This window comes from Tachyglossus aculeatus, chromosome 3 (genome assembly GCF_015852505.1).
Source record: "Tachyglossus aculeatus isolate mTacAcu1 chromosome 3, mTacAcu1.pri, whole genome shotgun sequence".
NCBI lineage: Eukaryota > Metazoa > Chordata > Mammalia > Monotremata > Tachyglossidae > Tachyglossus > Tachyglossus aculeatus.
In genome coordinates, this window is record NC_052068.1 from 16,039,591 (window position 1) to 16,065,669 (window position 26,079).

Genomic DNA, 26,079 nt, shown 5'->3' on the forward strand with positions numbered 1-26,079 from the left:
AATCCCAGCTCGGCTGTGTGACTTCGGGCAAGTCACTTCAATTCTCTGGGCCTCAGTTATCTCATCTACAAAATGGGGATTAAGACTGTGAGTCCCACGTGGGACAGGGACTGTGTCCAACTACATTTGCTTGTATCCACCCCAGTGCTTAGTACAGTGCCTTTCACATAGTAGGCACTTAACAAATACCACAATTATAATACTATAACTGATGGGAAAATTCTTAGAAAATGAAAGTGCAAATTCAAGCGCTTAGTACAGTGCTCTGCACACAGTAAGTGCTCAATAAATATGATTGAATGAATGAATGAATAACTTCAAAATGTCACCATCTTCAGATAGTGTCATGCTATTGTAGAAATGTACATATACAAAACAGCATTAGGGATAAATATGTTCTTTTTAATTCATTATATGGAAGCCACCAAGTATTTATCCTGATAGGTGTCATTTTCTAAAGAGCAAGTTCAATCCTGTTCAAGAAACACAGGTCTGTGAATAGAGAATATGCTCTTATCATTATTATCTAGGCATATGAAAGAATGTGTTTTATGTGACTTTTGACTTTGGTAATGAGGAGGGTAGAAATTCCAAACAAGGATGTAGGAAAAGGTAGCTACGATCCTGCCCATTTCCATACCAGGAAGTTGGGAATAGCCAAGGTGATAACGGCAGTCAGCCTGATGTTGGAAAAACAGCAATCTTCTTGGGTGGGAAAGCAATAAGTGAGAAGCCAGCTGTGCAAAGCCTGAGTTGTTTATTATTATTATTAATATTTATTGAGTACTTACTGTGTGCAAAGCACTGTACTAAGAACTTGGGAGAGTACAATATAATATCAATCACTTTTCCTGCTCACAATGAGCTCACAGTTTAGAACCCTAAAGAGGCTAGCCTCTCTTTAGAAGCCTGGCAATGACATTCATTGATTCAATCGTATTTATTGAGCACTTACTGTGTGCAGAGCACTGTACTAAGTGCTTGGGAAGTATAAGTTGGCAACATATAGAGAGGGTCCCTACCCAACAGTGGGCTCACAGTCTAGAATGTTGACTTCTGACCTAATTCTTACCCTACATTCCTTGTCCTCCGAATCTGATCCTTAGTCACATACGTGGAGGAGCAGACTCTGAGAACAATCCCATGACACTAATAATAATAATAATAATCATAATCATAATCATAATAATAATGGGCTTTGTTAAGCCCTTACTATGTGCCAGTCACTGTACTAAGCGCTAGGGTGGATACAAGCAAATCAAATTGGATATAATGCCTGTCCCGAAAAGGGCTCAGTCTTCATTCCCATTTTACATCTGAGGTAACTGAGACACAAAGAAATGAAGTGGCTTACCCAAGGCCACACAGCAGACAAGTGGCAGATGTAGGATTAGAACCCATGATCTTCATTACTCCCAGGCCCATGCTTTCTCCGCTTCGCCATGCTGCTCCAGCCAAAGGCTCACTAATCCTGGTCTGCTCTGTGGAGCTGGCTAACGAAAGTATCCAGGAATCCAAAATTAGGGAGATGATTTGTCCCCCAGAAATGTGTCTGTGGGGAAATTACCTCATGTAGACTGACAGACTTAATGGAGCAGCCTGGCCTAGTGGAAGGAGCAAGGGCTTGGGAGTCATAGGACCTGGGTTCTAATTGTAAATTACCATTCTTGTTGCAGCAAACAACCGATTACAGGACAGATACCCTCCCCTGCATAGCTCCCCTTGCCCTTCTCCCCAAATTAACACCTCCTGCTAGCTGGCTTTAGAAAAACGCCCCGAAAGAGCCCTAGTGAAACATGAAAATGGGGCCTGGCTTGGCCCCAGAAATGTGACTTGGTTCAGGACTGAGCCTAATTCCACACCGACTTACTTTCAGGCCCTCCCAGTTGCCCCAAATCTAAACAAAGTCTGTCAGGCCCAGGGCAAACACCTTGTGTGATTTCCAACCTCAAGAAGCAGAATTAGAGAAGCAGCGTGGCTCAGTGGAAAGAGCCTGGGCTTTGGAGTCAGAGGTCAGGGGTTCAAATCCCAGCTACGCCAATTGTCAAGCTGTGTGACTTTGGGTAAGTCACTTAACTTCTCTGGGCCTCAGTTACCTCATCTGGAAAACGGGGATTAAGACTGTGAGCACCCAATGGGAAAACCTGATCACCTTGTAACCTCCCCAGAGCTCAGAACAGTGCTTTGCACATAGTAAGCACTTAATAAATACCATCATCATTATTATTATTATTAATTGCCTATTTACTTGTTTTGCTGTCTGTCTCCCCCCTTCTAGACTGTGAGCCCACTGTGGGCAGGGATTGTCTCTCTTTGTTGCTGAATTGTACTTTCCAAGCATGTAGTACAGTGCTCTGCACACAGGAAGTGCTCAATAAATACAACTGAATGAATGAATGAATGAAAGAGCAGGGGTTTGGAAGTCAGGGAACCTGGGTTCTAACCCAGGCTCCCCCTGTTTCCTGTTACGTGACCTTGGGCAAATCACTTTACTTCTCTGTGCCTCAGTTACCTCATCTGCAAAAGGACTCAACATGTGTTCTCCCTCCTTCTTAGACTGCGAGCCCCATGTGGGACCCGATTATAATACTTCTACCTCATAGCTTTAGTCCAGTGCCCGACACATAGAAAGTGCTTAACAAATACCACCGTTATTAACATCTAAGGCTATAATTATTTTTGAGAAGAGCACTGTGCCTTGTGATGATGTTGATGATCGTGGTATTCGTTAAGCGCTATGTGCTGGCCCTGTACTAAGTGATGGGGTGGATACGAGCAAATTGGTTTGGACACAGTCCCTGTCCCATGTGGGGCTCGCAGTTTCAATCCCTATTTTACAGATGAGGTAACTGAGACCCAGAAAAGTGAAGGGACTTGCCTATGGTCCCACAGCAGACAAGTGGCAGAGCCAGAATTAGAACCCATGACCTTCCGACCCTCAGGCCTGTGCTCTATCCATTACGTCATGCTGCTTCTCTGGAGCACAGACAAGAATTTCCAAGTCACCTTCTAATTTGATCCTTTTTGTTGGTTTGTTTCTATCAGAGTTTGAGGCCTAGACTCAACCACCCGTTTCATACGTCCGTCTCTTCTCTCCAAACACTGGTCACTTATCAGAGACACCTCAAATTTCATCTTTAGGCCAGAAAAATGGCCAAAAAAGCCAAGGGCCCCAAGGGGAAAAAAATCACCCTCAAGACCGCCAAAAACTGTATCAAGGTGACATTCGATGGGCGACGGCGCCTGGACTTGAGCAAGATGGGCATCACGACCTTCCCCAAGTGCATCCTGAAGCTCAGTGACGTGGAGGAGATCGATCTCAGCAGGAACCTGATCAAGAAGATCCCAGAGTCCATCTCGAAGTTCCAGAACCTGCGCTGGCTGGACCTCCACAGCAACCTCATCGACAAGCTTCCGGACACCATCGGCCAACTCCCCAGCCTGCACTACCTCAACCTCTGCAACAACAAGCTGACCTCCAACGGGCTGCCCTTGGAGCTCAACCAGCTGAAAAATCTGCGCACCCTGAACCTCGGCCTTAACCACATAGACAATATCCCCACCACCCTCGGAGCCCTGAAGGAGCTCCACGAGCTGGGCCTCTTCGATAACCTCCTGACCACCATCCCCACCAGCATCTCCAAGCTCCCCAAGCTCAAGAAGCTGAACGTGAAACGGAACCCCTTCCCCCGGCCGGAAGACGACGTGACCTTCATCGACACCATCAAGCGGCTGGAGTCCCTGTACCTGGTGGATGAGAAGGATCTGTGCAACCCCTGCTTGAAGAAGTGCTTCGACACCCAGGACAGGCTGAACAAGTTGAAGAACTCCATCCCCGTCTCGCTGAGGAAACCCAACTTCACTAATCTGGTGACGCCCAACTCCTCCGCCAAGGAGACGCAGGGGGAATGGAGGTGAAGGGAAAGTCTCGCGTTGGAGGAGGGCAGGACCGGGGAGAGGATGGAGAAAGGGCGAACGGTTCTCGGAGGCTTGGGTGAACCTGCAGCGAGATTCCACCTGGTCTTGTAGCTTTCCACGGGAGCTCATAAAACGGTTTTCTCTGACTCAGTTTCATTCTGCTGGTGTAGGATTATTTTGTGCTTCACACATGTGCTTATATAAAATTAAAATCAGGAAAGTTTCACTTCCCTGTCTCCCCAACTAATCATCATCAATCATATTTATTGAGCGCTTACTATGTGCAGAGCACTGTACTAAGCGCTTGGGAAGTACAAATTGGCAACGTATAGAGACAGTCCCTACCCAACAGTGGGCTCACAATCTAAAAGGGGGAGACAGAGAACAAAACCAAACATACTAACAAAATAAAATAAATAGAATAGATATGTACAAGTAAAATAAAAAAATAAATAGATTAATAAATATGTACAAACATATATACATATATACAGGTGCTGGGGGAAGGGAAGGAGGTAAGATGGGGGGATGGAGAGGGGGACGAGGGAGAGAGGAAGGAAGGGGCGCAGTCTGGGAAGGCCTCCTGGAGGAGGTGAGCTCTCAGCAGGGCCTTGAAGGGAGGAAGAGAGCTAGCTTGGCGGATGGGCAGAGGGAGGGCATTCCAGGCCCGGGGGATGAAGTGGGCCGGGGGTCGATGGCGGGACAGGCGAGAACGAGGTACGGTGAGGAGATTAGCGGCGGAGGAGCGGAGGGTGCAGGCTGGGCTGTAGAAGGAGAGAAGGGAGGTGAGGTAGGAGGGGGTGAGGTGATGGACAGCCTTGAAGCCAAGGGTGAGGAGTTTCCGCCTGATGCGTAGGTTGATTGGTAGCCACTGGAGATTTTTGAGGAGGGGAGTAACGTGCCCAGAGCGTTTCTACCCCAGTGCTCAGAACAGTGCCTGGCAAATAGTAAGCACTTAACGGATACCATCATCATCATTGAAACACAAGTTCTCAAGCTCTTAAATTCTGAAAGGACCTGGACCTTAAAACCATTCATTCCCTCTTCGTTCCTGTAATCTTCTCTTAGTGCTTCTTCCTTGATGACTGGATTCCTGACTTAGAGATGGGGGTGGAGGAGGGGCAGTGGACAGAGTATTGAGAATGCCACCAGACTTCTGCCAAGTTTAAAATAGAGAGCTGGGAAGAATCGAAAAACATTTATTTGATCCATTGGAATTTCCCAGGTTATTAAATATATTTGGAGGGAGATCATGGAAAAGGAGATGACAATGTGTAAATCTCTTAAATCACCACCATCCTCATCATAATCACCATAACACTGTGCTTAGTATGGGCAAATTGCTGGGTACACACTAGACAGTGAAATAGGACACAGTTTCTCTCTCCCATATTGTTCACAGTATTAGATTCAGAAACTTTCCTATCCCCATTTTTCAGATGAGGAAACTGAGGCATAAAGAAACTAAGCGACTCACCCAAAGTCTCCCAACAGGCAAGTGGCAGATCTAGGACCAGAACCCAGGTCTCCTGACTCCCAGTTTCCTGCTGTTACCCTAGGTCTTAAATGGAAACCATTATCACCTGGGAGTTGCCTGCAGTGAGTAAATGTATCCACCTGCTGATTTCCTTGCACTTGGCGATCCATGGCTAGAAATAAATAATCAGTGATATTTATTGATCATTTATGTTGTACAGAGCCCTGTGCTAAGGCAAGTTAAATGACTAACACTAAACTAGTTGGTAAAAAATCTGGGCCCAGACTTTTTCACTGCTCCATTCTGATGACTGAATACAGTCTAGGAAATGCAAAAGGATCCTTAGGAAAAGGTGTTAAATAAATGAAAAGATTATTACTCAGAATGTCTGGCTTCTCCCTCTGCCGTGAGGTGTGGGAAAAATTTAAGGTCTCCTGTTTGTTTCTGTAGCCTTTCCAAGAAAGTAGCCACGCCATAAGCAGCTTTCTGACCCTGTGAATTTCTGAAGTTCACCTGGCACCAGTACAAGTTACACGGTCAAACATCATGATGCAACTGGCATCAGATTCCAGTGAACTAGGAACAGCCGTATAAGATAAGAGAGTACAGTGCTTGGGTGCATGATTTTACCCTCGACTTCTACGGGTAAGAAGGTCTATGTGGCTGAGATGAACCACGGGAAGTGCTTTGTAAGGAAACCTTAGTTAACCCAGATTTCCACTTGGATCATCTTTTCACATGCTACCATTTATGTAATGAAAAATTTCAGTAAGATGTTGAAGGATGCAGAAAAAAGTATCTTTGAATTTAATATTCATCTAGGTGTGGGCAATGTTAATGCAAGGAGTAGAAGAGGGGGTATAATATTAGTTTTAATCCCCCTCCAGGTGCTAGGCCTTTGTAAATTTTCCTCCCAGTAGTGTCGAATAAAAAGTTGAATAAATTTATCTCTCCTCCTTGAGTAATCTTATTTGTATGGGAATGCAATACATGGTTGAAAAGAAACTCCAGAAAATATCATTGGTATGGGACATGGTAATCCTTAAGTGATGATACACCAGAGGAGTGAGAATACCTTAACCAGTACAGTGATTTTATTTTTCCAGAGTGCTTTGACATCAGTTCATCTCATTATAATAATTATAATGATGGCATTTATTAAGCGCTTCCTATGTGCAAAGCACTGTTCTGAGCGCTGGGGAGGTTATACGGTGATCAGGGTGTCTCACGGGGGGCTCACAGTCTTAATCCCCATTTTACAGATGAGGTACTGAGGCCCAGAAAAGTTAAGTGACTTGCCCAAAGTCACACAGCTGACAATTGGCAGAGCCGGGGTTTGAACCCATGATCTCTGACTCAAAAGCCTATGTTTTTCCACTGAGCCACGCTGCTTCTCATTCTATCTTCAGCATGGCCTTGTGGATAGAGGACAGACAGACCTAGGAGTCAGAAGTTCTAATCCCGGCTCTGTCAATTGTCTGTGGTGTGACCTTGGGCAAGTCACTTAACTTCTCTGGGCTTCAGTTCCCTCATCTGTAAAATGGATTAAGACTGTAAGTCCAATGTAAAACATGGACTTTGTCCAACCTGACTAGATTGTATTTACGCTATCACTTAGAACAGTGCTTGACGTAGTAAGGGCTTAACAATACTATCATTAAGAGAGGAAGACATTATAATCCTCATTTGAAAGGTGAGAAATTTGATGACTAGAAAATAATCAGTGATATTTATTGATCATTTATGACATGTAGAGCCCTTTGCTAAGTCAAGTTAAATGACTAACACTAAACTAGTAGATAAAAAATCTGGGCCCAGACTTTTTCACTGCTCCATTCTGAAGACTGAATACAGTCTAGGAAATGCAACAGGGTCCTTAGGAAAAGGTGCTAAATAAATAAAAAGATTATTACTCAGAATGTCTGGCTTCTATCTCCGCCATGATTGGAAATGAGTGAATTCAAGGAGGAGGAAACTGTGAAGGGATTATAAAACATTTATTTATATTAATGTCCCTCTCCCCCTCTACACTGTAAGCCTGTTGATGGCAGGGAATGGGTCTATCAATTCTGTGATACTGTACTCTCCCAAGTGCTTAGTACAGTGCTCTGCACACAGTGCTCAATAAATACCATTGTTGCTGATGAGGATAATGAAGTGTTAGTCTCTGGAGGGTTATGGGTGGGTGGGGGGGGGGTGTGCTCCCCAAAGCAGATTCCCTACCTTCCTTCATTTCCTTGTACAAATTCAGCTGCCATTAGTGAGCCCAGAGCAAAGATTGAGTTCATTCATTCAATCATATTTATTGAGCGCATACTGTGTACAAAGCACTGTACTAAGTGCTTGGGAAGTACAATCTGGCAACAAACATTCATTCATTCACTCATTCAATCATATTTATTGAGTGCTTACAGTGTGCAGAGCACTGTACTAAGCACTTGGACAGTTCAAGTCTGCAACATATAGAAATGGTCCCTACCCAACAACGGACTCACAGCCTAGAAATAGAGACCATCCCTAAACGTAAGCAGACTGGACTGTGCTGAACACAAGTTTCTCCTGTAGACTAAGCTTCTTTCAATCAATCAACCAATCAATCATAGTATTTATTGTTTACTGTGTAATAATAATAATGATGATGATGGTATTTGTTCAATGCTTACTATGTGTCAAGCAGGGTTCTGAGGGCTGGGGTAGATAGGAGCTAGTCAGGTTGGACCCGGTTCCTGTCCCACATAGGACTCACAGTCTTAGTCCCCATTGTACAGATGAGGGAACTGAGACCCAGGGAAGTAAAGTGACTTACCCAAGGTCACACAGCATTCATTCATTCATTCAATCATATTTATTGAGCATTTACTGTGTGCAGAGCACTGTACTAAGCGCTTGGAAAGTACAATTCAGTAACAAGTAGAGACAATCCCCCAGATCCTTCTGATTCCTAAGCTCATACTCTAACCATTAAGCCATGCTGCTTCTACAGAGGATTTGTACTAAGTACTCTCCCATGCACTTAGTATTGTGACTTGTACTAAGTTCATGGGAGAGTACAATACAACAGAGTTGGTAGATGTGTTCCCTGCCCACAAGTAGTTTATAGTCTAGAGAGGATACCCCCACAGAGACCTCCACACTCAGCGCATCACACCCTACCTCACCTCCCTATCCTCTCTACCCACTCTTGATGACCAGATTACCGCTCTCAACTCCACCCTCTCTACTCAACTTAACTTTCTTGCTCCCCTTTCCCTTCACTGCTCTCGTACCACTAACTCACAGCCCTGGATCACTGCCACTGTCCGCCTCCTTCGCTCTTATGCTTGAGCTGCTGAACGTTGCTGGAAAAAGTCTAAACACTAAGGCAAAATTTTACACTTCAAATTTATCCTTTCCTGCCTTAACTCTGCCCTCTCCTCTGCCAGGCAAAACTGTTTTTCTTCCCGTATTGACACCCATGCCCATCACCCCCATTGGCTCTTCCATACATTTAATGGCCTCCTCAGGCCCCCTCTTCCTCCCCCTCCTCCATCCCTCACCCCCAAAGATTTGGCCACCTACTTCATTAGGAAAATTAGTACCGTCAGATCTGAGCTCCCCACAGTCACCTCTCCCGCTTCTCCATCCCCCCGCTCTCAACCCTGTCTGCTACTTTCCCATCCTTCCCAGCAGTATCTTCAGATGGGATCCCCTCCCTCCTCTCAACTGCCACCCCATCCACCTGTACTTCTGACCCCATTCCCTCTCATCTTATAAAAATTCCCACACCTTTTCTCCTCCCTTCCTTAACTTCCATCTTCAACCACTCACTCTCCAATGGTTTCTTCCCCTCTGCCTTCAAATACACCCACATGTCCCCCATTCTAAAAAAACCCTCTCTTGACCCCACTGTCCCTTCCAGTTATCGCCCTATCTCCCTCCTACCCCTGCTTTCCAAACTCTGAAAAAGAGTCATCTACACTTGCTGCCTAAAATTCCTCAACTCCAACTCTCTCCTAGACCCCCCTCCAATCTGGCTTCCGTCCCCTCCACTCCACCAAAACTGTCCTCTCAAAGGTCATCGATGACTTCCTTTTTACCAAATCCAATGGCTGCTACTCTATCTTAATCCTCCTCATCCTCTCAGCTGCCTTTGACACTGTGGACCATCCCCTTCTCCTCAAGACTTTATCCAACCTTGGCTTCATGGATTCTATCCTCTCCTGGTTCTCCTCATCTCTCTGGCTGTTCATTCTCAGTCTTATCTCCCCCTCTTATCCTCTTGCCATAGGGATTCCTCAAGGGTCAGTTCTTGGTCCCCTTCTGTTCTCCATCTATATTCACTCCCTTGGTGAACTCATTTGTTCCCACAGCTTCAACTATCATCTCTACGCAGATAATACTCAAATCTACATCTCTGCCCCTGCTCTCTGTCTCTGTCTCTCTGTCTCTGTCTCTGTCTCTGTCTCTCTGTCTCTCTCTCTCTCTCTCTCTCTCTCTCTCTCTCTCTCTCTCTCTCTCTCTCTCTCCCTCCCTCCCTCCCTCCCGGCTCATATCTCCTCCTGCCTTCAGGACATTGCCACCTGGATGTCTGCCTGTCATCTAAAACTCAACATGTCCAAGGCTGAGCTCCTTATCTTCCCTCCCTAACCCTGTCCTCTCCCTGACTTTCCCATCACTGTGGATGGCACTACCATCCTTCCCGTTTCACAAGCCTGCAACCTTGGTGTCATCCTTGACTCTGCTCTCTTATTCACCCCACACATCCAATCCATTACCAAAACCTGCCGGTCTCACCTTCACATAGCCAAGATCTGCCCTTTCCTCTCCATCCAAACTGCTACCTTATTGGTTCAGTCTCTCATCCTATTCCAACTGGAATACTGCATCAGCCTCGTCTCTGATCTCCCATACTCCTGTTCTCTCCCAGCTTCAGTCTATTCTTCACTCTGCTACCCAGATTGTCTTTGTACAGAAACTCTCTGAGTATGTCAATTCCCTCCTCAAAACCCTCCAGTCGTTGCCTATCAACCTTCGCATGAAGCAAAAGCTCTCCTATCGGGTTCAGAGCTCTCTATCACTTCACCGTCTCTTACCTCACCTCCCTTCTCTCCTTCTCCAGCCCGGACCACAGCTTCCGTTCCTCTGTCACTGCTAACCTCCTCAATGGGCCCCATTCTCACCTGTCCCTCCATTGACCCCCAGCCCACATCCTTCCCCTGACCTGGAATGCCCTCCCTCCACACATCCACCAAACTAGCTCTCTTCCTCCCTTCAAAGCCCTACTGAGAGCTCACCTCCTCCAGGAAGCCTTCCCAGACTGAGTCCCCCTTTTCCTCTCCTCCTTCTCCTCCCCATTGCCCCCCCACCCTACCCCCTTCCCCTCCCCACAGCATTTGTGTATATTTGTACATATTTATCACTCTATTCTATTAATGACATGTATATAGCTATAATTCTATTTATTCTGATGGTATTGACACCTGTCTATTTGTTTTGTTTTGTTGTCTGTCTCCCCCTTCTAGACTGTGAGCCCACTGTTGGGTAGGGACCGTGTCTATATGTTTCCGATTTGTACTTCCCAAGCACTAAGTACAGTGCTCTGCACACAGTAAGCACTCAATAAATATGATTGAATGAATTGAATGATTGAACTGTGGTGTTTGTTTAGCATGTACTATGTGTCAACTGGGGCAAATACAAGATAATCAGATCTCACTTGGGACTCAGACTCTAAGTAGGGGGGAGAACAAGTGCTGAATCCCTATTTCTTAAATGAGGGAATTGAGGCCCAGAGAACTTAAGTGACTTGCCCAAGGTCACACAGCCGGTAAGTGGTGGAGCCAGGATTAGAATTTGGGCCCTTGCTCTTTCCAATAGGCTACTCTGCTTCTTGTGGACAGGGATTGGCATCTACCAACTCTATTGTACTGTTCACTCCCAAGCACTTAATACAGTGTTCTGCACATAGTTAAGTGTTCAATAAATGCCATTGAATGAATGATGGCGCCAGCACTGGAGATAAGCAAAATCAGGATCTGGAGAAACACCCAAAGATGAAGTCAGGAGGGATGGGGCTTTGGCCAGGGTTGGACTAAAAGAGGATACTTGTATTGATATCTAGCAATATAACACCCTACATAAATGATAGAACTGAAATCATGCAGTGCGTATTGAACGCTTTGTGCCAATCACTGTACTAAGTGCTGGGTAGATACATTCTAATTATGTCAGCTCGTGTCCCATTAGGGGGCTCAAAAACTACAAGGTAGAGAGGTGGATAGAGAAGTTGGGGCACTGAGATTGATTTTACATGAAGAGCTAGGACTACTAAAGTTTTTCCCACTGCTAAATACTTATTCAGCCATCCAGGTTGGAAGTTGCAAGTATTTTCAAGTGAAATGATTAGAAAACAGAGAAATACACATTGTAGATAGTACCACCCATTACTTGCTGAATATATTAGACTGTAAGCTCCTTGTGGGTAAGGAACACATCTTTCAACTCTGTTACACTACACTCTCCCAAGCACTTATTACGGTGCTCTGCACACGGTAAGGGCTCAATAAATACTGTTGATAGATAGATCGATTGATTGAGTACTATTTAGGTAGGAAGTTCTTTAGTAGTGTTTGTTATTTCTACACTATAATGGCACTGTGTAAAATCTCCTCTTTGTGGTAAAGCAATTCCTCCCTAGGTAACTGGGGAAATTTGAGGCTCCATGGTGATTCTGCTCACGCTTTGGATGGACTCAACCAAGAAGTTGAAACTTGCTAGTCCTTTCCATCGGGGTGACCGTTATTCGGAGACAGATGGTGGGATTTCATTAAGCAAATGCTCCGTGGTAATTGAATTGCTACAAATGGAAAGTCAGGCATAATACACACAGTTCTGGGAGGCGTTTGTCTCTCTAGGATCCATTATTTAGAAACCAGCCTTAAAACAATGTCATTGTGCACATTAATGGCAACAGTTGCCCTCAACTCTGGTGCTGTATCATATTGCATGGAAACAAAATGTGCAGTTGAGACGACCCTACAACCAAAAAAGGAGGAAAAAGCTAAAACTCTTTGGCCTCAAGCCTCTTTTCCTGGTCTGGCAAACTACTGATAGTTGCCTTTCCCAGATTCAAAGATGGTGGAGAAGTCAGCGGACTTGGGTTCCAATGCTGGATCTGCCAGGTGTTGGCTGTGTGACCTTGGGCAAGTCACTTAACTTCTCTGTGACACGGTTACCTCACCTGTAAAATGGGGATTCAATACCTGTTCTCCCTCCCCATTAGGCTGTAAGCGGAACTGAGCCTGATTTGATGAGCTTGTGTCTCACCCAGCATTTAGAACACGCTTGACACATAGTAAGTGCTTTAACAAATACCACAATTATTATTATTATTATTATTATTATTATTATTATTATTATTATTATTGTTATCATCATCATCACTTATTATCACGAGATGCAGCATGGCTCAGTGAAAAGAACATACGCTTGGGAGCCAGAGGTCATGGGTTCTAATTCCGACTCTGCCACTTTCATTCATTCATTCATTCATTCAATCTTATTTATTGAGCACTTACTGTGTGCAGAGCACTGTACTGAGTGCTTGGGAAGTACAAGTTGGCAACATATAGAGATGGTCCCTACCCAACAGTGGCACTTGTCAGCTGTGTGACTTTGGGCAAGTCACTTAACTTCTCCATTCCTCAGTTACCTCATCAGTAAAATGGGGATTAAGACTGTGAGCCCCACGTGGGAAAACTTGATCACCTTGTATCCCCCAGCACTTAGAACAGCACATAGTAAGCACTTAACAAATGCCATCATCATCATTATTATTGTACCTGTGAGAGCGAGTAGCTGAAAAGGCCAATGTAGGACTGACATATATACCCCATATGTACACATTCATTCATTCATTCAATCATATTTATTTAGCACTTATTGTATGCAGAGCACTGTACTAAGTGCTTGGAAAGTACAACTGAGCAACAGAGAGAGACAAGCCCAGCCTGCAATGGGCTTACAGTCTAGAGTGGAGGGAGACAGACACCAGAATGAGTAAATAAGCATTAATATAAATAAATAGAATTATAGATGTATACATAGCCCGTTGTTGGGTAGGGACCATCTCTATGTGTTTCCAATTTGTATTTCCCAAGCGATTAGTACAGTGCTCTGCACACAGTAAGCTCTCAATAAATATGATTGAATGAATGAATAAGTGCTGTGAGGCAGGCAGGGGGAAAGAGCAAAGGGGGAGAGTCAAGTTGATGTGGAAGGGGGGGAAGTTGAGGAAAAGGGGAGCTTAGTCTGGGAAGGCCCCTTGGAAGAGGTGCACCTTCAGTAGGGCTTTGCAGGGGGGAAAAGTGATTATTGGGCGGATTTCAGGAGGGAGGGCATTTCAGGCCTAAGGTAGGAATTAGTGGACTAGCAGTCCATTGTTGGACTGCTCTCTTTGTTAAATGTGGGTTCTGGTACAGTCTTCATTTTTGCCTCCATGTCCTGATCGGCTCATAAAGAGCCTCACCTTCTTGATGGCAGTTTTCTCCTCCAACACTGAGCTACAATAAACAAGCCGGGGTGTGTGGTGGCAGCGGATCTGGAAGAGGCAGTGGCAGCAGCAGTGTTGGGGTCTGAGGTGGGACAGCCGCTCGAAGGAAAGTCAAGCCCCAAGGGGAAAGGACATCGACCTCACTCTCCCCCCACACAGCCACCTCTTCTACGCACTGGGCAAATCGTGGCTCGGTGGAAAGAGCCTAGGTTTAGGAGTCAGAGGTCATGGGTTCGAATCCCTGCTACGCCACTTGTCAGCTGTGTGACTTTGGGCAAGTCACTTCACTTCTCTGAGCCTCAGTTACGTCACCTGTAAAATGGGGATGAAGACTGTGAGCCCCACGTGGGACAACCTGATCACCTTGTATCCTCCCCAGCGCTTAGAACAGTGTTTTGCACATAGAAAGCGCTTAACAAATGCCATCATTATTATTATTATGAACTCTCACCAGGGGAATGAATGCCAACCTCGCCTCAGCCCTCCTTCCCCATGCTGGGGGACTGGGACTGAGCCAGGGGATACGCTCTTTGTGGGCAGGGAATGGTACCTGTTTATTGTTGTATCGTACTGCCCCAAGCTCAGTACACTGCTTGGCACACAGTAAGTGTTCAATAAATGCAATCGAATGAATGAATGGGATGCCAACGACTCCGGCCCATGTCAGTCCACTGGGGGACTTAGATGGGGCCAGAGGGAAGAGATGCTGACCACCCCAGTCATCCCTCTGCACAGTGGGGGCCTGGATTCAGACCACAGGGAGGTACACATGCTTCCCACCCCTACCCACTCCCTCCCAAGATGGGTAGTCTGGGACCAAGAAAAGGGGAGGGTCACTGACTGTCTCTGTCCCCTGGCACCTCGCCTCCTTCCAATCCTCCTCTGCAACCCAGGGGTTGGGGAAGGGCTGGGGAAAGAACACTGCTCCCAGTACACAACCACGCTCTAGGAACCTGAGATCGCACCAAGAAGAAGTTACCCTGTCCTTCGTGCACCAGAGGCCAGAGCCTGTATCGAAAGGAAATTACCCAAACTCACCCCATAACCCCCCAACACACACACACACACACACACACACATTATTATTATGGCATTTATTAAGCACTTACTATGTGCAAAGCACTGTTCTAAGCGCTGGGGAGGTTACAAGGTGATCAGGTTGTCCCACAGGGGGCTCACAGTCTTCATCCCCATTTTACAGATGAGGCAACTGGGGCCCAGAGAAGTGAAGTGACTTGCCCAAAGTCACACAGCTGACAATTGGCAGAGCCGGGATTTGAACCCCTGACCTCTGATTCCAAAGCCCGGGCTCTTTCACTGAGCCATGCAAGACCACACCAAAGTTGGCTTCCTTCTTGCTCCCCAGTGCCACTTTTGAACCACCCCACCCCTCTCTTTCCCTTCCTTTGAAGCCCATATCATCCTCCTCTACCTCATATGCCAGTTGCTAGTCATGATCATCTACCATTCCCAGTCCCTTCCTCCAACTTTCCCAACCATTTTGCTTCCTTTCTCGCATTCCTTCTCTGTTCCTCCACCCCTCACTGATCCTTGGGGTCTTTGATATCCGGGTGGATCTTCCTAAAAACTCATCCATTCCTCTCTCCCTATCACTCCTCAACTGCACTGTTCTCCCGCCTCCTGCTCCACCCCACCTCATCCGTTCACCAACTTGGACACACACTTTCATTCATTCATTCATTCAATCGTATTTATTGAGTGCTTACCGTGTGCAGAGCACTGTACTAAGCACTTGGGAAGTACAAGCTGGCAACATATAGAGACGGTCCCTACCCAACAACGGGCTCACAGTCTAGAAGGGGCTCACACTTGATATCACTATCTCTAGTCAAAGTACAATCTCTACCCTCACCAACTCCAAAATCCCTACATCTGACCATACTCCTTACTTAACTTCTCTCCCACAAATCTGTCCTGTTCCCTCAGAGAGACCTCCAATCTTTTGACCCTCTCCAATTTTCTAAATTCATCATGCCCCACGTAGTCTCCTTACCCAAGCTATCTTCTTTTAGCACACAAATTGACACCTTCTAAACCACCCTCTCCACTAAACTCAACTCCCTCACTCCCCTGTCCCTCTGACATTCTCATACCACTAATTCACAATCCTGGATCACCTCCAAAGTACATGTCCTCTGTTTCTGTACTCAAGCTGTGGTGTACTGCTAGTGGAAATCTACTCCTCAGGCCAACCTTCCCCTTGAAACATTATCCAACCGTGGCTTCACTGACACTATCCTCTCCTGGTTCTCCTGGTAGCTTTCTGGCCACTCATTCTCAGTCTCTTTCACTGGCTCCTCCTATATTTCCCAGCCACTAACTTCAGGAGACCCTCAAGACTCAGGTCTGGGTTCCCTTCTATTCTCCATCTACATCCATTCCCTTGGAAAATTAATTTGCTCCCATGACTTCAACTACATGGGAGAGTCCCAAAACTACCTCCAGCCCTGACCACTCTCCTCTGCAGTCTTGCATTTCTTCTGTCCCACCAAAATGTCAAACTAAATATGTGCAGAACAGAACTCCTCATCTTCTCATTTAAAACCTGTCCTCCCCATGTCTTTCCTATCACTGTAGACAATGCCACTAACCATAAGCTGGTAAGCTTGGCATTTTCCTCGACTCATCTCTCCCCTTCAACCCACATGTTCAAGCTGTCCCCAAATCCTGCCAGTTTTATCAACACATCTCTAAAATCTGCCCTTTCCTCTTCATCCAAATTGTTTCTAAGCCGATCAATCAATCAGTCAATCAATCAGTGGTATTTATTAAGACCTTACTATGGGCAGAGGACTATACTAAGAACACACATCTTCCCTACCCACAACGAGCTTAAATATATCATATTACTACTTAACTACTGCATTGACACCTGTCCATATGCTTTATTTCGTTGTTTGTCTCCCCCTTCTAGCCTGTGAGCCCATTGTTGGGTAGGGACAGTCTCTATATGTTGCTGACTTGTACTTCCCAAGTGCCTAGTACAGTGCTCTGCACACAGTAAGCGCTCAATAAATATGATTGAATGAACGAATGAAGCTATTTACTGTGCCTCAATCTCATCTCCCTTGTCATCAATCTCTTGCTCGTTTCCCTTCACATCCGGCAGACAACTACTTTGTCAACCCCTGTTGTACGATATTCTCTCGACCGCTTATTACAGTGCCCTACACACAGGAAGCATTCAATAAATGCCTTTAATTGCCAGATTACCTCTTTTTCAAAGCCCTACTAAAATCACATCTCCTCAAGAGAAGCCTTTCCTGATTCATCTCTCATCTCCCCTCCTTATTTCTCTACTACTGCATCACCTATATATTTAAGCTCATGGTGGGCAGGGAATGTGTCTGTTTATTGCTATATTGTACTTTCCCAAGCACTTAGTACAGTGCTCTGCATACAGTAAACACTCAATAAATATGATTAAATGAAGAGTCCACACCCATTCGCGTGTAGTTACTCCCCTCCCAACATCTGCCAAATAATGTCTGTAAATATATTTAAAGCCTTGTTACTTCCCCCTACCTATCATTCGATTTAATGCCTGTTGTCTCCCCTCCTCCCCCTGCCACCAACACACACACTAAATAAGTAAATAAATAATTTTGGTGTTTGTTAAGCGCTTACTATGTGCAAAGCAGTGTGGCTCAGTGGAAAGAGCACGGGTTTTGGAGTCAGAGGTCATGGGGTCAAATCCTGGCTCCACCAGCTGTGTGACTTTGGGTAAGTCACTTCACTTCTCTGGGCCTCAGTTACCTCATCTGTAAAATGGGGATTAAGACAGCGAGCCCCCCCGTGGGACAACCTGATCACCTTGTAACCTTCCCAGTGCTTAGAACAGTGCTTTGCACATAGTAAGTGCTTAACAAATACCATTATTATTATTGATATTATTATTAAAGCACTGTTCTAAGTGCTGGAGAGGATACAAGGTGATCAGGTTGTCCCATGTGGGGCTCACAATCTTAATCCCCATTTTACAGATGAGGTAACTGAAGCACAGAGAAGTTAAGTGACTTGTCCAACGTCACACAGCTGACAGGTGGCAGAGTTGGGATTTGAATCCATGTCCTCTGACTCTCAAGCCCGTGCTCTACCCACAGAGCCACGCTGCTTCTCTAGTTTGGAAACTCTTTGAGGCCACAGATTGTATCAGCTGATTATACTGTTCTCTCCCAAACACCAAACACTCAGTACAGTGCTCTGCACACAATAAATACTCATCATTATCACTGATTGATTGATTGGACATGACTATCTGTGGGCCCGGAGCTATATAATAATAATAATAATAATAATAATGGCATTTATTAAGCTCTTATTATGTACAAAGCACATGAAGCAACTACCCAAAACAGAAACATTCTAGACAGGTCCGGAAAGTTCTCTCCATGTGAATCTCACATGAACAGTGCTTTGCACATAGTAAGCTTAATAAATGCCATCATTATTATTATTATGTATGTCACCTTACATGCCATGGGGTTGTCACATGGCCTTGGAGCTAACCCTAACAACTGCTCTGCCATAAAGATCATCTAAATCCACAGAATTGCTTGCAGATGGGAAATTATGTCCCATTCTACCAGTTACTTTCAACCTCTCCTCTTTTTTTAAATGGTATTTGTTAAGCATTTACTATATGCCAGATACTGTTTTGAGCACTGAAGTTTATAAAAGCCAATCAAGTTGGATACAGAACACATCCCCCGTGGGGCTCACAGTCTTAATCCCCATTTTACAGATGAGGTAATTGAGGCAGCCCCTCTCAGGGTCCTCCCTGGAGAGTTTCCAGTCCTCTATGGGAGGGAGAGACAAGCAGAGGCATATCCATTCCAATCCTAGCTCAGAAAAGCAGCATGGCTCAGTGGAAAGAGCCCGGGCTTTGGAGTCAGAGGTCATGGGTTCAAATCCCAGCTCCACCAATTGTCAGCTGTGTGACTTTGGGCAAGTCACGTCACTTCTCTGTGCCTCAGTTCCCTCATCTGTAAAATGGGGATTAAGACTGTGAGCCCCACGTGGGACAACCTGATCACCTTGTATCCCCCCAGTGCTTAGAACAGTGCTTTGCACATAGTAAGGACGTAACAAATACCATCATCATCATTATCATTATTATTGGCCAGTGGCTGGTGAGTGGAAGGCAATCTGCTACAAGTTGAAACTCCCCTGAGCTGCACAGCAGCAGCATGGGAGAGTAGTCGAGGGTGGAGAATCAAATTTACTGCACGGAAGGCGGCAGTGGTAAACCACTTCCAGATTTTTACCAAGAAAACTCTATGGATCTACTGCCGGAACAATTGCAAATGGAGAGCGGGGTGTTCTGGGGGAGATGTGCCCGTGGTGTCACTATGGTTGGAAACGACTCGACGGCATAAGACAAGACAACTGAGGCAGGTCCTCTGAATCCCAGGCCAGTGCTTTTTCCACTGAGCCATGCCACTTCTCTGGCCCACACTGCTTCTCCTCTGTCTCCAGTCCACTGATGAATTGCTCATCACATTGATTAGGTGCCTACTGTGTGCTGAGCAAAGTGCTGAGGCCTTTACAAATAAACTGGTTCAGGTACAGCCCTTGTCCTGGGGATCACAACTCAATTAAGGAAGGGCAGAGGCCTAGAAGAAGAAATGGTTGTACAAAACAGGAGCATAAGAGATGTACAGATTTTGGAATTTACAACATTTCGCAGCCAAAGGGTACAGGTTGCTGAAATCCCCTCTCTGCAGTGGCATGGAAATCAATGATGTATGTAACTGATAAACAGCATAATAATAATAATGTTGGTATTAGTTAAGTGCTTACTATGTGCCAAGCACTGTTCTAAGCACTGGGCGGGGGGGGGGGGGGGATACAAGGTAATCAAGGTTGTCCCACATGGGGCTCACAGTCTTAATCCCCATTTTACCGATGAGGGAACTGAGGCCCAGAGAAGTGAAGTCACTTGACCAAAGTCACACAGCTGACAATTGGCAGAGCCGGTATTTGAACCCATGACCTCTGACTCCAAAGCCCGGGCTCTTTCCACTGAGCCACGCTGCTTCTCTGCATGGCATTTGGTGCATAGAGGGGTAGAGGGTCATGGGTTCTAAGCTTGGCTCTGCCACGTTTCTGCTGTAGAAACTTGGGCAAGTCACTTCACTTCTCTGGGCCTCAGTTATCTCATCTATTGAGACTGTCAGCCCCACATGGGGCAGGGACTGTATCCAACTCGATTTGCCTGTATCCACACCAGTGCTTGGTACAGTGCCTGCTTAGTACAATACCTGGCACAGAATAAGGGGGATTAAAACTGTGAACCCCACTTGGGACAACATGCTAACCTTATATCTCCCCCAACACTTAGGAAGCACTTAAAAACAAGTCCGTTGTTGGGTAGGGGCTGTCTCTATATATTGCCGAATTGTACTTTCCAAGCACTTAGTACAGTGCTCTGCACACGGTAAGCGCTCAATAAATATGATTGAATGAATGGGGGTTAAGAGTGTGAGCCCCACCGTGGGACAACCTGATCACCTTGTAACCTTCCCAGTGCTTAGAACAGTGCTTTGCGCATAGCAAGTGCTTAATAAATGCCATTATTATTACTATTGTTACAATACATTCATTCATTCAATCATATTTATTGAGCGCTTACTGTGTGTAGAGCACTGTACTAAGCGCTTGGGAAGTACAAGTTGGCAATATATAGAGACGGTCCCTACCCAACAACAGGCTCACAGTCTAGAAGCGATAAACAGACACATTCCCTGCCCATAACAAGTTGACAGTCTAGACGGGAGGTGACAAACATCAATATAAATAGATACATGATACAAGTGCTATGGGGCTGGGATGGGGGAATAATAATAATAATAATAATAATAATGGCATTTGTTAAGCACTTACTATGTGCAAAACACTATTCTAAGCACTGGGGGAGATACAAGGTGATCATGTCCACATGGGGCTCACAGTCTTAATCCCCATTTTCCAGATGAGGTAACTGAAGCACAGAGAAGTTAAGTGACTTGCCCAAAGTCACACAGCTGACAAGTGGCAGAACTGGGATTTGAACCCATGACCTCTGACTCCCAAGCCCGTGCTCTTTCCACTGAGCCACCCTGCTTCTCATGGCAGCAGGAGAGAGCAGGGGAAGAGCAAACGCAGGAGCGTCATTGTCTGTGGGATTTGAGGAGGGAGGAAATTCCAGGCCAGAGGCAGGACTTGGGCTGGGGGTCAGCATCGAGATAGGTGAGATCAAGGGACAGTGAGAAAATTAGCACTAGAAGAGTGAAGTGTGAGGAGGGCTGGGTTGCAGAAGGAAAGAAGCAAGGTGAGGTAAGAGGTGGCAAGGTAGTGGAGTGCTTTAAAGCTAATGGAGAGGAGCTTTTGTTTGATGCAGAGGATGGGCAATCATTGGAGTTTTTTCTGGAGCGGAGTGACATGCCCTGAATGTTTTTATAGAAAAATGATGCATTCAATCCTCACTTCTGCACAAACTTCTTACTTCTGTCCCACGGGCACCGGCTCCTGGGCTTGCACTGCACGGTGGAGGGGGAGATGCATCCTCGAGATTTCTTTAATGAACTCAGGCCTGGGAGCAAATTTTCACTTAGGGCCCGGTGGAGAGGGGTAGGGCCTTTAGGAGATTCAGGGGGGAGGCGGTGGAGAATGGACCAGGGGCAGAAAGGGGCCAGCAAGCTCACCAACTGATCTCTCTCCCAGATCCCCTTCCTTCCTCTCCCCCTCGTCCCCCTCTCCATCCCCCCATCTTACCTCCTTCCCTTCCCCACAGCACCTGCATATATGTATATATGTTTGTACATATTTATTACTCTATTTATTTATCTTACTTGTACATATCTATTCTATTTATTTTATTTTGTTAGTATGTTTGGTTTTGTTCTCTGTCTCCCCCTTCTAGACTGTGAGCCCGCTGTTGGGTAGGGACTGTCTCTATGTGTTGGCAACTTGTACTTCCCAAGCGCTTAGTACAGTGCTCTGCACACAGTAAGCGCTCAATAAATACGATTGATTGATTGATTGATTGATTGAATGAAAAATACTATTATTAGTATTATAACTATCATCATCATTACTACTAGTACTAGTGATAATAATATGTGGTTATGAGGAGTTCGCCACGGATGGATTCAACTGTGCCCTTGACTGTGGGTTTGTGTGCCTGGCCTCAAGTTATTTTGGATGGGACAGTGAAAGATAAATGTATTATCCATTGTCTCCCTCTACATGCTCATCAAAGCCGAACCATAAAAATTCAGAGATCAGTAGGTAAAGCTTCCATTTTTCTCCACTGGGAAAATGAGAGAGAAGGTAATAGAGTAGGATGGTATTCCCGAGAGTTGTGATATTCTTGTAATTAAAGTTGTTCCTAAGAAATATTCCTCTCTGGCCCCTTGGCAGGTTTTAGAAATCATATCCCTTCTGGGCATGCCATGTGGACAAACAGGAAATAATGACATAAAGATGCATTACCCGAGCATATTACCCAAGCAGTGAAGCATCACACAGTACACAGTGCTGGCCATACCCCCAGCATGCTATAGAGCCGGCTGGGATTTAAACATAATTAACTAAGAATAAATTGCCAGGGGGCCTGTTTGCCTGTCTATTTATTAGCAGTTTGCTTCATTACCAGAAGAAGGTGGAGAGAAAATGTTTTCTGCTGATTTTCTCTCTCCCCCAGGATGCGGGCGTGAAGAAAAGGGTTACGGTCTTTGAGGACAGAAGTGTCCTGCTGTTCTAGGGGTGATCCTAGTGGACCCCAAGCTAAGATTGGCAGATTCCTTAGAGGGGAGTGATGATGATAATCAATGTGGCCTATTGGCTAGAGTTAGATCCAGGAAGTCAGAAGGCCTTGGATTCTAATCCCAGCTCTGCCATTTGTCTGCTGTGTGATTTTGGGCAAGTCATTTCACTTCTCTGGTCCTCAGCTACCTCATCTATACAATGGAGATTAAGAACAGTGCTTCGCACATAGTAAGCGCTTAATAAATGTTATTATAAAGACTGTGAGCCCCATGTGGGACATGGACTGTGTCCAACCTGATTATCTTGTATCTCCCCTAGTACTTAGTTCAGAACCTGACACATAGTAAGCACTTAAAAAATACCATTTAAAAATTAATGAAAACAAAGGAAGAAGTAAAAAAGTCCTAGTGCAAAGATAAAGCAAACTCCCTTTAGGACTTTGAATAACCCTGGAGACCACAGTAACCTAATTTACGGCAAATGATTTCCAAATAGGCCCAGGAAGAGGCTACAGAATCGGCTGAAACTTTATCTTGATTCTGTTCCCTGTCCCTGCCTGCTTCTCAGCCCTTCTATAGGCTTCATCATGCCTCCATCAATCGATGATATTAACTGAGCACTTACTGAGTGCAGAGCTCTGAAATCAGCACATGAGTGAGTACAATAGAACTAGCAGGCAAGATCACTGCCCTTAAGGGGAGTATCTTTCCAGGTAAACCGAGGCAGCACAAAATATTCCATTACTCTCCTATTGCCACATGGCCTTCTAGTGGTAGAGCCAAGATCAGAAGTAGCATTGCATCTATCATTTCTTCCGTCACCTTATCCTGTCATCACTCCTTTCACAACACCGCTAAAATTTGTCCTTTCCTCTCCGTCCAAATGATGATGATGATGATTGTGATATTTGCTAAGCATTTATATGCCAGGCACTGGATTAAGTTCTGGGGTGGATACAAGCAAATCGGGGTGGGCACGGTCCCTGTCCGACGTGGGGCTCATAGTCTCAATCCCCATTTTACAATGAGGTCATTGAGGCACAGGGAAATAAAAGGACTTGCCCAAGGTCACCCAGCAGACCAGTGGCAGAGGCTGGATTGGAACCCACAACCTTCTGACTCCTAGGCTTTATTCAGTACACTGTGCTGCTTCTCCAAACTGCTACCATGTTGATCCAAGCACTATGGTATTATTCATTCATTCATATCATATTTATTGAGTGCTTACTGTGTGCAGAGCACTGTACTAAGTGCTTGGGAAGTACAAATCAGCAACATATAGAGACGGTCCCTACCCAACAACGGGTATCCCACCTTGACTGCTGCATCAACCTCCTTGCTGGACCCCCAGCCTCCTGTCTCTCCCCACTCCAGTCCATACTTCACTCTGCTGCCCAGATCATTTTTCTCCAACCCCATAAGCTTCTCCTCAAATTGATCTGAATTGTAAAAGACTCATATCTCTAGGAGGGTCCCAGTGGCATTTTGTGAGATAAATACCCATGAGAGATACCTCGGGTGTTATCTATTGGACACCTTTCCTATCAAGCTATAGAAAGTTAGACTAGACTAACTCTAAACTATAAACTTAGACAAGCAGCATGGCTAGAGAAGCAGCGTGGCTCAGTGGAAAGACCCCCGGCTTTGGAGTCAGAGGTCAGGGGTTCAAATCCCGGCTCCACTAATTGTCAGCTGTGTGACTTTGGGCAAGTCACTTCACTTCTCTGGGCCTCAGTTACCTCATCTGTAAAATGGGGATCAATCAATCAATCGTATTTACTGAGTGCTTACTGTGTGCAGAGCACTGTACTAAGTGCTTGGGAAGTACAAGTTGGCAACATATAGAGACAGTCCCTACCCAACAGTGGGCTCACAGTCTAAAAGGATTAAGATTGTGAGCCCCACATGGGACAACCTGATCACCTTGTATCCTCCCCAGAGCTTAGAATAGTGCTTTGCACATAGTAAGCGCATAACAAATACCAAAATTATTATTATTATTATTATTTTTATTATTATTATTGTTGTGGGCAAGGAACGTGTAGACCAAGAATGTGAGCCTGTTGTTGGGTAGGGATTATCTCTATCTGTTGCCAAATTGTACTTTCCAAGCACTTAGTATAGTGCTCTGCACACAGTAAGAGCCCAATAAATACGATTCAATGAACTCTTTTATACTCTACTCTCCCAAGCGCTTAGTACAGTGCTCTGCACACAGTGAGTGTTAACTGAACATGACTGACTGATTGAGGGATTGATTGATCACAGCTCTCCGGATGAAGAGGCCTGGGTTCTAGTTCAAGTCAACGAATGCATAATGGGGCTGTGTTATCGACCGTAGAAGTTTCTAAGGGACCCCTTTGGGGGTCTCTAAGAAGGACAGGCCCAGTAGGAATTCCCAAAGATTAGCTGTCAAACACGGCCAGCAGGCTTAAGGGGTTTTTGCGGCTATGGCAGAGCTGGCATCATTTTGGGCATCAAGGGGCCTAGACGGTAAAACCTTCAAATGCACTTGGCAATGTGTTACACTCCTGCCAGCCTACTTGGTTATTACACTCCATGTCCCGGGATGCTCCAGGGAAACAATGACTGACAGGAATCAAAGTGCTGGATGGCACTGCACAGCATATTAGCACCACAATCAATTCACTCTAGAAGTCTCAGGATCAAGAGGTGCCCATCGTTCTCTGGGAGATTCCATTTTACCCATTAATATGTGATGAAGCCGAGACAGACAAGTAGCACAGAGAAGACATTCGATAAACCTTAAAAATGAGTACACCCATTTAGTAGCTAATCAACAACCATTTATTCATTCATTCAATCATATTTACTGAGCACTTAGTGTGTGCAAAGCACTGTACTAAACTCTTGGGAAACTACAATGCAACAATAAACAGTGACATTCCCTGCCCACAGTGAGCTTACAGTCTAGAGGCAGGGAGACATCAATGCAAATGAATAAAATTATATCATGGCAGCAAGATCAGAGAGCTTGTACTGAACTTGTTTCTGGGTTTATGCTTCTGCTTAGTTTGAAAACCCAAGAGCAGAAATGGGATTTTAGTTTGTAGTAGGAGAGGGATATTTTTGGATGGATTTAGAGAGTATGGGTTTTCCAAAATTAGAGAGGGTTTCCAATTATATTGGATGCTCAGTAAATATCTTGAATGAATGAATGAATCAATCAATCAACCAATGGTAATTACTGACAGTTTACTGTGTGTGCAGAGCAAAGTTCCAAATGCACAAATGAATGAATGAATTTAATCAGAGATAAAAATCAGGACTTAGTAATAGTAGGAATAGCATTTCCGAAGGATCCTCTGCTTGAAAAAAGCTCTGGGAACAAGTACATTTCCCTTTCTGTGAAATTTTATATG

The 26,079-nt window shown here is 45.2% G+C and overlaps 2 protein-coding genes across 3 annotated transcripts in view; one reads left to right on the forward strand and one right to left on the reverse strand.

Annotated features, from left to right (window-relative positions):
- The window catches only part of LRRC18 (leucine rich repeat containing 18), a 47,250-nt gene extending 43,176 nt beyond the window's left edge, over positions 1-4,074 (forward strand). For both annotated transcript variants that reach the window (XM_038744301.1, XM_038744300.1), the window contains one exon: positions 3,046-4,074. In XM_038744301.1, coding sequence (XP_038600229.1) covers positions 3,151-3,918 — 768 coding nt within the window. In that variant the 5' untranslated portion in view covers positions 3,046-3,150 and the 3' untranslated portion in view covers positions 3,919-4,074. The remainder of the gene's footprint in view (positions 1-3,045) is intronic.
- Positions 1-26,079, reverse strand: part of WDFY4 (WDFY family member 4) — a 442,717-nt gene that overhangs the window by 150,887 nt on the left and 265,751 nt on the right. The gene's annotated exons all lie outside the window — the stretch shown is intronic.